The sequence below is a fragment of the Aplidium turbinatum genome, chromosome 10 (genome assembly GCF_918807975.1).
Source record: "Aplidium turbinatum chromosome 10, kaAplTurb1.1, whole genome shotgun sequence".
Lineage (NCBI taxonomy): Eukaryota > Metazoa > Chordata > Ascidiacea > Aplousobranchia > Polyclinidae > Aplidium > Aplidium turbinatum.
The window spans coordinates 550,741-564,407 of NC_137481.1; the positions used below are offsets into that span (position 1 = coordinate 550,741).

Below are 13,667 nucleotides of genomic sequence, written 5' to 3' on the forward strand. Positions count from 1 at the left end.
AATTACATCGGCCTTCAGTCAGGTCTCCAGTTTGCACGTTGTCAAGGCCTGTGTATATAAATTGCCATGGATTGTCCGAACCTTCTTTCGCTTTGTATGCTGTTATTTATGACAACATGAACATAATATGTGAGTGTCGCAAAATTTGGCTAGAAGAATGAGTTCTTGTGAAGTAATATTACCGTAGTTTTGAAAGTTTCTAGTCAAAAAAATGGTAAGGCTATGGCGCTATGGGATAGCTGCGCAGTTTGAGTAGTATTACGTTGTATGTAGTTGAAGTCAATTACAAAAATAGAGAAGTGATTTTAAAGGCCATTGTAGTTGTTATCGATGGAAACCGCTAATATGAGAATTCTTTTTAAGCCTCATCTTCTCCAGCAGCGTCCGGTTTCCGGTCCAGGTGCTATTGGAACCCGGATGGTATTGTGAGTAGTTATTGGTAGTTGGTCGATAGTTAGTCGGTCGGTAGTTAGTTGTAGTTGCAATTAGCGTGCATCTATTTGAACTCGACGAGTTATTGCTGTTTAGAAATTGATTTGTTTATCTGTTGGAAGTGCTGGTTCATTCGTTATTCCTTCAAAGATTTCTATCTACAGATGCAATCTCACAAGTAGAACTTTTGAATTATTAGATAGGATATCAAACGTTAAGCAGCCAAATAAACTACGTCATCAATCTTTCTAAAGTCTCTTTACGTGTAAGAGAGAATTGCCGCAATAACATTTCATTAACTTGAGGGTTCGATAACATTGTAAGTTGCAAAACATCTCCCATCACTCCATAATCCTCAAGCTGCACAAACGAGTAATTGTGTATTTACATGGACTGCTCATCAGCCAGACCAGTGATTCTCAACGTGGTCCAGGTGGACCACTGGTGGTCCACCAGGAGTTTCTGTTGGTCCACAGAGAGTTGTATAAATCCTTGATAAAACGTTCTTTAAAATTGTATCATTTACTACAGTAACTTATGTAGCATATTGCAGTGGCGGATTCAGAACGTAATTTCAGGGCGGGCCACGGAAATATCTTGATGGGCCTTCACAAATAATGCCACGGCGGGCCAGCATACAAAAACTTAGTGTTACCGAATATCTCTTACAAATGCTGTGAAATAGTGATGCCACAGACAACTCAGTGCCACTTGGTTGTTCTAGTGTTAAACATTAATATGTTTTTTTCATGAATCTGATTTTGGGTGGGCCCACTGTCAATCTGGGTGAGCCTGTACCAATCAAGCCCACGCGGTAGATCTGCCCCTAGCATAGTGTTTGATTGCATATCAGAGTGACGAAATAATTATGTTTACTTCGTGATTTATGATCGATTTTTCTGGAAGTGCTAGATAAGCATAATCTCAGCAGTTTTTGAACTTATTTTACCAGTTGACGAGTAGGCTATTGAACTGTTCAAACCATGACAAACTGAGACATTACCAGACATTGCCATTCTATTGAAACAATATAATTTATGTGCATGATGTTTTGTTAGAATAAAATTTGAAATTAAAGTTATGTGTATTCAAGGTTGAGTGTGCATATTAAGAGGGTTTGCTTAATTAGTTAATTAGGTATTATTTTATTAGCACTAAGATTGAACACGGCTTTGAGTTTTCTGACCTATGTGCAATACAGTTTCGACTAGTGGCGTCCATGAGGCGTCAACATAGCAAAGTGGTCCATCGGATATTTTTTTAAAAATATGGTCCATGGGCCAAAAAAGGTTGAGAACCACTGAGCTAGACTATCTTCGTGCACTAACAAACTGCATATCTCACTTGGGCAATCTGTTCCCATACATGATACCATCCTTGTTCCACTATTTGTGGGTAGACAACCTGGACCGTTCAAGCATCGTCTTGTATCTCTTCTAGTTCCTTGACCACAAGTTACGGAGCAACTTCCATTATTCCATGAACTCCAACCTGAAGCAAGTATTTACAATTAAATTATGAACAAGTCACCAGTTACGGTTCATTTTAACAAGTAACAACTTAGCAATTATACAGTAACTCATTTATTTATATGCAAACAAGTATATTTTAGATTTTGCATGGGTTGGTATTCAACTAAGCTGCTTCGGTGCACTAACAAACTACATATCTCACTTGGGCAATCTGTTCCCATACATGATACCATCCTTGTTCCACCATCTGTGGGTAGACAACCTGGACCGTTCAAGCATCGTCTTGTATCTCTTCTAGTTCCTTGACCACAAGTTACGGAGCAACTTCCATTATTCCATGAACTCCAGTCTGAAGGAAATAGATAAACAACTAAGTAAATGTGAAACATATTAGTTTAATTAGTAAATTAAACTGTGTTCATGTATTCCTAATTAATACAAAGACTTCTATAAATGGTAACAATAACTTGCACTAAAAAGTAAGTCCTGTTAAGAACATAGCGCACATAGTGCTAGCAGAAAATTGGCACGATAAATCAATTCCAGTAACAATGAATCTCCCAGGTCCTCAAAAAAAGACATTTTTAAATGAAATAAAATGCGTGTTTTTAGAAGATACAAAAGTGAAAGAACAATAATTGTTAAAATATTGCCAGTAAAGGTACTTTCCTCACAGTTGTCTTAAAAATATTTACTTGCATTGTCTTTATTTTATTTTGATTATTTTACTTTTTACTTATGTCTTTACTTTTTATTACGGTTCCAGTTCCCCTTCAGTTTCTTGAAAAATTGAAGTACCCAATACCTACCCCAGTACAGAGGTATACTGCAACCAAAGTAAAAACCGGGCAATAGTAACCTCATTGACACTGTGAGGGAACTAGTAACAACACGTGTAGGGAACCATCTAGCTTCTCACACGACAAACACGTTTCGATCTTGGTTGGACTCGTCAAATGACGTAATCGCCTGAGAGAAGACGAACTAAACGAAAGGCTTTGCAAAGCAAGTCAATCGTTTGTACAGCAACATGTTTTTTTATAATGGAAGTGGTGATCATGCTGTCCATATCAAATAAGTACAGTACATAAGACTTGGTCGACAGCATTACGGTCAACCACGTCAATCTGCCAAGACGAAATCCTGGTTTCCGATGAATCTTAGTGACCAAAGGACCAACCAAGTGTACAATAAACTCAAAACAACGCAGAGTGAAGGATCATGAAGGCTGACTTAGAATTAGCAAAAATCGCTAGAATAAGTTGATAGTTTGAGTGGCAATTAATAAATATAGTCTTTGTATATATTTTGTGTGATTTTGAGTTGCTTTCTTGCCATTGTTTGCATTTAAATAACGGAATAGATTTCGGCACTTGTTCTGGAAATCTAAAACGCGTCTGGCAACACTGGTAATTGAAAAAGATTTGTATTCTTTTAACGTAAAATTAAAAGTTTTGCTGTGATTTTAGATTCAGTGATTACACTTTGGCAATTTGGATTCTCAAAACTATTATTCAAAGGGATAGAAAGTAACTTTAGCTTAAATTTCAAAATCAAAATTACATCGGCTTTCAGCCAGGTCTCCAGTTTGCAAGTTGTCAAGGCCTGAGTATAAAGATTCCTGTGACTCAAGCCTTTCCCATCTATGAAGGGGTACTTGGATTTTAACAATAAGCCAATTTACTCGTCATAGGAGCTTGTCTGCTCTATTATTACCTGCATTATTTTCGCATAATTGACAAGTTCTTTTGCAATTATCCTTCACAAATGTTTGTAGGAAACCCTTTGTATCGGATGAGCAGTGGCTCTGATAAGTCGCGCAGAAGTCCACGTCATCCATGCAGTCTGTAAGTCAATCACAATTATTGCTGAAATTTCATTAAAAATGTTAGAATATGCCATACACAAAATATAAGTGGACTGGAATCGGCTCATATTGCTTTCTTGACCTATTATACATAATTTCAAAGGGTCTAACATTTCCTCATTTGATGGAACCATCCTTACTAAGTCAATTAATGCCTTGCCGCAACAGCAACATCGTTCATTATGCTTTCCATTCTAATTCAAGTCTTATTATTTTTATTCCTTGAATTCAACGTCTCAGTTTTTGAGAATATTTTGTCATGACTTGCGAGATGTATCCCGATAATTTGTATCTGTCTTCTAGTTATTGATGAATGTTATTTCTTGAAATAAGTCACCCGAGCAAGTTTGTCCCTGGCAAGGTTCTGTCCTTGTACCACCATCTGTGGGTAGACAACCTGGACCGTTCAAGCATCGTCTTGTATCTCTTCTAGTTCCTTGACCACAAGTTACAGAACAACTTCCATTATTCCACGAACTCCAAACTAAAGAAAATATGGAAAATTGAAAGTTATGGTTCACTCAAGCACAAACAATTATAACTCATTTACTCCAAAAACAATTATAACTCATTCAATTAAGCACAAACAATTATAATTTATTCACAATCAATGTGCGAGGTCTCGCGACGGGCTGCTTTGTATCTTGACCGAACGTGCTGTTTTGATTGTGGAATTCTTATGCTATATGTTATTATCGTTTACTGCCCTGTAGTAACCTTTGATTGCGAAATCTTTATTATCTGACGTATTTCCAGAACATTCTACTACTACTACGTGCAAATCTGGAAGCTTCTTTAACTTGCTTGTTTACAACTTGACAGAACAATGAGTTCGTATGATGTAACATTGCGTAACCTTCTCGAAGTTGCTGGACCAAACAATCTGCTATAAATAGTGGTGTAATTTGCATTATTATTATTATTGAGAGTTGTGTTATGAGTTGTAGATTGTTGTTGTGGTAGTGGGTAATAGATGCAGAGATTATTGTTGATTGAGAGTTGAAGTAATTGAATACAAGTAGATGAGAATTGGTGCTGATATAAATTGTGTTCGAAATTAGAGTTATTTGAGAAGCCGTTCGTTAAAGTCCTTTAAGAATTTTCATTATCATTTCACTAGTAGAACTATTCGACATTTAATTGACTGCCTTTCGGTAATATCCCATTGAACTACGTCATTGAACCTTTCCAAGTCTCTTTCTTGGTAAGAGATAGAAACAAATCGTGACACTCAAGCACAAACAATTATATCTCATTCACTCAAGCCCAAACAATTATAACTCATTCACTTAAGCACAAACAATTAAAATTCATTCACTCAAGCACAAACAATTATAACTTATTCACTTAAGCACAAACAATTATAACTCATTCATTCAAGCACAAACAATTATAACTCATTCATTCAAGCACAAACAATTAAAATTCATTCACTCAAGCACAAACAATTATAACTTATTCAATTAAGCACAAACAATTATAACTTATTCACTCAAGCCCAAACAATTATAACTCATTCACTCAAGCACAAACAATTATAACTTATTCAATTAAGCACAAACAATTATAACTTATTCACTCAAGCCCAAACAATTATAACTTATTCACTCAAGCACAAACAATTATAACTCATTCACTCAAGCACAAATAATTATAACTTATTCACTTAAGCACAAACAATTATAACTTATTCACTCAAGCACAAACAATTATAACTCATTCACTCAAGCACAAACAATTATAACTAATTCAATTAAGCACAAACAATTATAACTTATTCACTCAAGCCCAAACAATTATAACTTATTCACTCAAGCACAAACAATTATAACTTATTCACTTAAGCACAAACAATTATAACTTATTCACTCAAGCACAAACAATTATAACTTATTCACTCAAGCACAAACAATTATAACTCATTCACTCAAGCCCAAACAATTATAACTTATTCACTCAAGCACAAACAATTATAACTCATTCATTCAAGCACAAACAATTATAACTCATTCATTCAAGCACAAACAATTATAACTCATTCACTCAAGCCCAAACAATTATAACTTATTCACTCAAGCACAAACAATTATAACTCATTCACTCAAGCCCAAACAATTATAACTTATTCACTTAAGCACAAACAATTAAAATTCATTCACTCAAGCACAAACAATTATAACTTATTCACTCAAGCCCAAACAATTATAACTCATTCACTCAAGCACAAACAATTATAACTTATTCAATTAAGCACAAACAATTATAACTTATTCACTCAAGCCCAAACAATTATAACTTATTCACTCAAGCACAAACAATTATAACTCATTCACTCAAGCACAAATAATTATAACTTATTCACTTAAGCACAAACAATTATAACTTATTCACTCAAGCCCAAACAATTATAACTTATTCACTCAAGCACAAACAATTATAACTCATTCACTCAAGCACAAACAATTATAACTTATTCAATTAAGCACAAACAATTATAACTTATTCACTCAAGCCCAAACAATTATAACTCATTCACTCAAGCACAAACAATTATAACTCATTCACTCAAGCACAAATAATTATAACCCATTCACTCAAGCACAAAAAGTTATAACTTATTCACTCAAGCCCAAACAATTATAACTTATTCACTTAAGCACAAACAGTTATAACTCATTCACTCAAGCACAAACAATTATAACTCATTCACTCAAGCACAAACAATTATAACTCATTCACTTAAGCACAAACTAATATTGAACCATAGGCATACGAAGCCGAGCAACGTGATCAAGTTTAGCATCTTCAAGTTTATTACATTTACATAATGTAATAAACTTGAAGATGTAATAAACTTGTAATAAACTTGAAGAAATTTACTATGTTTATGTAAATGTAATAAACTTGAAGATGCTAAACTTGATCACGTTGCTCGGCTTCGTATGCCTATGGTTCAACAAGACAAACTCTCTACCGAAGCTCTAACAAACTAATATATTTTGAATTTTTTCATGGATTGCTGAGCAATTTGGTTACCTTAGTACAGTGACGTACACAGGGGGAGGCCATTGGGCCATGTCCTCCCCCTTCAAAAATGTTGAATTTTTTTATCGTTGCTGTGATTGCGTAGTGCAAACATGTTATTGTTCAAGAGTGATTTGACTAGCAGGGCTGTATTAACCACTATTCGTATTCCGGGGGGTCACGGATGTTTAGGGGCCCCACTCATTTCAGTATGTTTAATGTTTTTTGGCTAAGTTGTTTGAAATCAAAAAGTGTTGTAAATATTGCTACAGAAGCTCGATATTCAATAGCTCAAATCATGCAAGCTCCTATTTACCGCCTCCAAAACCCCGGTTAGTAGACCCACATCTTTGTTTGGGGGTCCACTCATATTCATATTTAGTTGGTGCAGCGTGTTTCGTCGATTTTAAATAAAAAATCTGACAATACTGCTACAAAACTCAAAGTTCGTAGTTTAGGGTGCATCCATTGGTTTTGTATTGCTGATTATCATTTGGAAAGACTATTTTACATCAGCGAAACCAGTAACTCTGTTATTTTGTTGAAGATTACAGAAGAAATAATACTAGGCTACGCTGTCTCTTTCTTGGAAAATGTCTTTCAATGGTTGATAGCATGGGACTTCTCCAAACTTAAATGTTCGCGAAACGACGAAGATGTTCAATAATGGCACCTATAGAACATTGACAGGGATTGCTCAGCACAGGATTTAGCCAAGTTCAACGTAAAGCAAGAGCTTACGTGATGCTCTGGCCGTGTGACACACGATGAAGAGGAAGAATTAGGCTAATTTTAATAAAAAGAATGTCAAATTATATCGAACGCTTCCGTCTCCCAGTAAGAAATCCTTCGTACGCCACTGAACGTACCGTCAATACGCGTGGTTCACTAAGTTGAGTAAGCTAACTACGTCGTCTACGTAACACGTTATATGCTACGTCAAGTCAAGAATGTAATATCACTTTTTTTGATTTCAATACAAAGTTATCCAATTGAGTTAACTAGTTACTGCAAACTAAAAAATTATCGTTGATGTAAGCTGAGTATGGTAGGCTAATCTTACACAATATAGCTTAGGCTACTAGTTATTATTAGCAAATGGGCACCGTTTTTTTAATTCGAAAAGAATTTCGAATGTCCCTCTCTCCCATGAGGAAATCCTGCGTATACCACTACCTGGGTGCACTAACAAAGTACATATCTCACTTGGGCAAACTGTTCCCTTGCAAGGCTCCACCCTTGTTTCACCATCTGTGGGTAGACAACCTAGACCGTTCAAGCATCGTCTTGTATCTCTTCTAGTTCCTTGACCACATGTTACAGAACAACTTCCATTATTCCATGAACTCCAACCTGAAGCAAGTATTTACAATTAAATTATGAACAAGTCACCAGTTAAGGTTCGTTTTAATACGTTACAACTTAGCAATTATACAGTAACTCATTTATTTATATGCAAACAAGTATATTTTAGATTTTGCATGGGTTGGTATTCAACTAAGCTGCCTTGGTGCACTAACAAACTACATATCTCACTTGGGCAATCTGTTCCCATACATGATACCATCCTTGTTCCACCATTTGTGGGTAGACAACCTGGACCGTTCAAGCATCGTCTTGTATCTCTTCTAGTTCCTTGACCACATGTTACAGAACAAGTTCCATTATTCCATGAACTCCAACCTGAAGCAAGTATTTACAATTAAATTATGAACAAGTCACCAGTTACGGTTCGTTTTAATAAGTTACAACTTAGCAATTATACAGTAACTCATTTATTTATATGCAAACAAGTATATTTTAGATTTTGCATGGGTTGGTATTCAGCTAAGCTGCCTTGGTGCATTAACAAACTACATATCTCACTTGGGCAATCTGTTCCCATACATGATACCATCCTTGTTCCACCATTTGTGGGTAGACAACCTGGACCGTTCAAGCATCGTCTTGTATCTTTTCTAGTTCCTTGACCACATGTTACAGAACAAGTTCCATTATTCCATGAACTCCAACCTGAAGCAAGTATTTACAATTAAATTATGAACAAGTCACCAGTTACGGTTCGTTTTAATAAGTTACAACTTAGAAATTATACAGTAACTCATTTATTTATATGCAAACAAGTATATTTTAGATTTTGCATGGGTTGGTATTCAACTAAGCTGCCTTGGTGCATTAACAAACTACATATCTCACTTGGGCAAATTCCTCCCCTACAAGGCACCATCCTTGTTCCACCATTTGTGGGTAGACAACCTGGACCGTTCAAGCATCGTCTTGTATCTCTTCTAGTTCCTTGACCACAAGTTACAGAACAACTTCCAAGATTCCATGAACTCCAAGCTAAGGAAAATATTTAAAATCGAAATTAAATCCGGAACAAACACTTCTTATGATTCATTTCAACAAGTTTATCAACTTATTCATCTACTTGTTTTAAAACATCAGGTTTGGTGGCCGTGCTTAACTATATTTATTGATGCATATACTGCAATATTAGATCCTTTCATGCACGTCTTAAACCATTAAGGTTTTGCCACCTTTTCCTTTTGTTAGTTTTGTTACTGTATTTCTTTTTCACAATATCATTTCTTTTGCATTCTGACAAAGAAAAATAAATTGAATTGAATTGAATGACATAATTAACTGAAACAATTTAGTTTGTTTTTATATCTGACACCAACAAAAAACAACACATGCTAAAATAGCATTGGAAAAAGGTAAAAGCGGCAAGGTGCAAACGCCAAGACGTATTTGAAACCGATATAAGTTAATAACTAATTAAACAATTCGGCAAGTTTGCTACCAGAATTGAATCAATTACAATCGTAATTGAATGTAAAAATAGTTAAGAAACTAGTTTTTGTTTGTACTGTAGCCAAACTTTCTACATAAATATAGCAAATACAAATATCTGAAGCTGTAGTTGTGACCAGCTTCACAAGACAAAAATAGTTAATTCAACTGAGCTTAAATCTTCTTTATTTACACAAAGCTTTCAAAAAGTCGCTGTTGGCAAACGACATGCTACAACTACACTGAAGAATGTACTAAGTTACCTTCGGATGTCGTCCTCACCACTCAGGTTCAGCCCTTCTGATTTTTGAACGTTTACTTAAATATTAACAATAAGCCAATTGACTCATCACAGAAATTTGCCTGTTTTATTATTACCTGCATTATTTCCACATAATTTGCAAGTTCTTTTGCAATTATCCTTCACGAATGTTGGTAGGAAACCAGAGGTATCGGATGAGCAGTAGCTCTGGATGGACGCGCAATATTCCACGTCGTCCCTGCAGTCTGTAAGTGAACCACAAATAATGTTGAAGTTTAATTTTGATGCAAAGTAGACAGTAGAGCATTGTACTTTTAGAAAATCTATGACCTAGTTTTGGAACAGAACTTTATTGATGTTTATCGATTAGTTGCTATCAGGCTATAACATGAGAGTTGTAGAGAAAAAGGCCTTTGTTAGAGCGCATCATTTTCTTTAATTTTGGAATTTCAATTTGTGCTATTAAGAAATGGTGACCATTCCACGTCAGATTCAACCCAAAAAATATGGGGATCACCAGGCCCCTCTAGCACCACTTCTTTACCCCCCTTAAATTTGGTTTAGTAAATTGGCAATAACTTAAAAACCAAACAAGATAACAATACAGTGTTTGGTACTAAATTTGTTGTAACTACTAGATTTAATTCAAATATGCAAAGAAAATAAAGTTTTAATTTTATTTACATACTTCATGCACCAAAGATGCCAAAAAAGCTAAAGTAGGGACAAATAGCGAAATTGAAACTTTGCGATATAATAAGCGAAGATAACTGAATTAAAAACTAATTATGTAGACTAAAAGATCGTAACAGTGCTGTGGCAGAAATCCTTCTGGATGGTGCACCTCTAATGAATCTGAAACACTTTTGCTACCAAGGAAGTGAAATTTCAGACTGCGGTGACCTTCAGGATGAAAATGGCAGAAACCTTAATCGTGACTCTCCACTAAATGTTGTTCTGTGTTACATTTCCCACAAAAAGAAACACTTCCCAATTTTGTGTAACTCTTGTTAGATTTTGCATGTACACACTTTTTACACGCCTTGCATTGAATTCCGCACCACCAGGGCCGTTGAGAGGATAATCTGGGCCAGGTACCAATGAGATTTCGACCCTAAATCAAGACGCTTTTAAGAAAAACACACTGTATGCAACGAATACGCGCTAGTTTCTTCAGGTTCCCCCTAAATTCATCCGAGGCTCGGATTCAAAAGTATCCTCTGAAATCCTCTGTCAATGCTACTGCGCATCACTATATTACCACGTGTCGCATCACTATATGTCGCATCACTATATTTCCACGTTTATTATGCTCGTAATGACTTTCTTCTGCTCCTCTTACTATCGTTCTTAATAGTGTTTCAAAATTACTTCCACACCATACTCTTGATCTCGAATGTTTTCTTTCATTGCCTGCAGTTTTTTCACTCCCACCGTTCTATACTCGTCAAGACAAGATCATCTGCATATAAAATTTCACTCAGTATACCATCCCTTACTCTTCCAATCACAACATCAACAACGACAACAGATATAAAAGGTCACTGCATCATCAATCAACAACTGTCACATTGTCATCATCACCGCTTTGACCAACACCTCTGGGATAGGCACCTTTCTTCACTACCCACTCCATACTTTTCTACACTGTCAAACCTCTCTCTAAATCCACAAGAAACAAATACAAAATCTTTCTACAACAAAAAAAAAAATTAAGATCATAACTCATCAGTGTTGTTAATGACTGTTTTCAGCAAGGAATAATGTTGGCTACAGACCATCATCATCATCATCATCATCAAGCTATACACATAAAAACTTGAAGAATACTCTTCAGGTGATGAAAAGAAGTGAATGTGACATGCCCGATTGCCCAACTTACAAAAACTCCACACAATTAGTTGTTAATGCAGTTAGTAGTTATCTTCGCTTGTTATTTTGGTATGGCAAAGTTTCAATTTGGTTATTTGTCCTTACTTCAGCTTTTTTTGCACCTTTGATCAATGAAGTATGTAAAAAAAATTGAAACTTTGTTTTCTTTGCATATTTGAATGAAATCTAGTAGCTTCAATAAATTTAATACCAAACCAAATACGGTAGCCTACTACGTGATTATCTTGTTTAAATTATAAGTTATTACAATTTTACTAAACAAAATTGGTGGGGGTGAGGAATTGGTTCTAGGGGGTCCGGTGACCCCTATATTTGCTTGGTTGAATCTGACCTGGAATGGTCACCATTCCTCAATAGCACAAGTTGAAATTCTAAAATGAGGGAAATGATGTACCCTAGCCTCTATTCTCTTTTTATTCATTCACTTCTCGACTTCAAGGTAATAGACAGAGATGTTCACCATCATGTGCCATCCAACAATATCTATGATATTGCTTATCCTCTAATCTGACGATGGCATTATCAAGATACTGAAGAAGTGTGGTTACGGCGGTGGCGAATGTTTTATCAAAAGATTATGCAATTTTCCAAACCTGGCCGATGTTATGGTTAATGATGTTAATCGTATGGTTAATTGCATCATAAATGAAATTTTCTTTGTAATACTTTATTCTCAAAAAACTGAAAACGCCGGGACAAAGATTGGGAGATATCCGAGTTTTATGTGATTTGAACTTTTTGTTGATACTCAAACTTTTCAAGTTCGCCATTAAACAAACCAATGACGCGTTGAAGTGGCCTAAAAGCTCTTACAGTCTTGCATAAACTAAACACAAATAAATAAACATCCAGTAATCCACTTGTGTGTCTTGTAGTTGTTGATGAATGTTATTTCTTGAAATAAGTCACCTGAGCAACTTTGTCCCTGGCAAGATTCCATCCTTGTGCCACCATTTGTGGGTAGACAGCCTGGACCGTTCAAGCATCGTCTTGTATCTCTTCTAGTTCCTTGACCACAAGTTACGGAACAACTTCCATTACTCCATGAGCTCCAAGCTAAAGCAAATGAATGATAACAAAAATAATAATAGTGATTATGCATAAAAGTAATGTGAATTAACCAAACGTATCTCACTTGGGCAAATTCCTCCCATACAAGGCACCATCCTTGTTCCACCATCTGTGGGTAGACAGCCTGGACCATTCAAGCATCGTCTTGAATCTCTTCTAGTTCCTTGACCACAAGTTACAGAACAAGTTCCATTATTCCATGAGCTCCAACCTGAAGGAAAATGAATAATAATATTTAGCGATTTAACCAATACAAACAAATTTATTTTCACATAAATCAGTGCAATCATAAACAGCTAAAAATCAATTTCTATCAGCTCGCATCTAGATCATCTTCTTCGTGTCATCTTCAGTTTTCTATTTGAATACGCTTTATTGAAGCTGATCTACTTGGCAGCTGATTGAAATTGATTTTTAGCTTTTTATGACTGAACTGACTGGGCGAAAATAAATTCGTTTGTATTACAACACAAGTAACCGAGTCGTTTATATCAAACATTGTTGTGGGTCTGTCAGAAGATATTTCATTTCATTGTGATCATTCCAAATGTTCAAATAAATCTCACTTGGGCAATCTGTTCCCATACATGATTCCATCCTTGTTCCACCATTTGTGGGTAGACAACCTGGACCGTTCAAGCATCGTCTTGTATCTCTTCTAGTTCCTTGACCGCATGTTACAGAACAAGTTCCATTATTCCATGAACTCCAACCTAAAGCAAGTATTTACAATTAAATTATGAACAAGTCACCAGTTACGGTTCGTTTTAATACGTTACAACTTAGAAATTATACAGTAACTCATTTATTTATATGCAAACAAGTATATTTTAGATATTGCATAGGTTGG

At 35.6% G+C, this 13,667-nt stretch overlaps 1 protein-coding gene across 1 annotated transcript in view; it reads right to left on the reverse strand.

The window, feature by feature from the left end:
* The window catches only part of LOC145778776 (uncharacterized), a 38,534-nt gene extending 25,096 nt beyond the window's left edge, over window positions 1–13,438 (reverse strand). The window contains exons 1-5 of the mRNA XM_082590352.1: window positions 13,384–13,438; window positions 12,882–13,028; window positions 12,656–12,802; window positions 9,970–10,098; window positions 8,992–9,138 (exon numbers count right to left, since the gene is read on the reverse strand). Of these exons, the coding sequence (XP_082446478.1) occupies window positions 8,992–9,138; window positions 9,970–10,098; window positions 12,656–12,802; window positions 12,882–13,028; window positions 13,384–13,414 (601 nt within the window). The 5' untranslated portion in view covers window positions 13,415–13,438. The remainder of the gene's footprint in view (window positions 1–8,991; window positions 9,139–9,969; window positions 10,099–12,655; window positions 12,803–12,881; window positions 13,029–13,383) is intronic.
* Window positions 13,439–13,667: the final 229 nt, after the last annotated feature.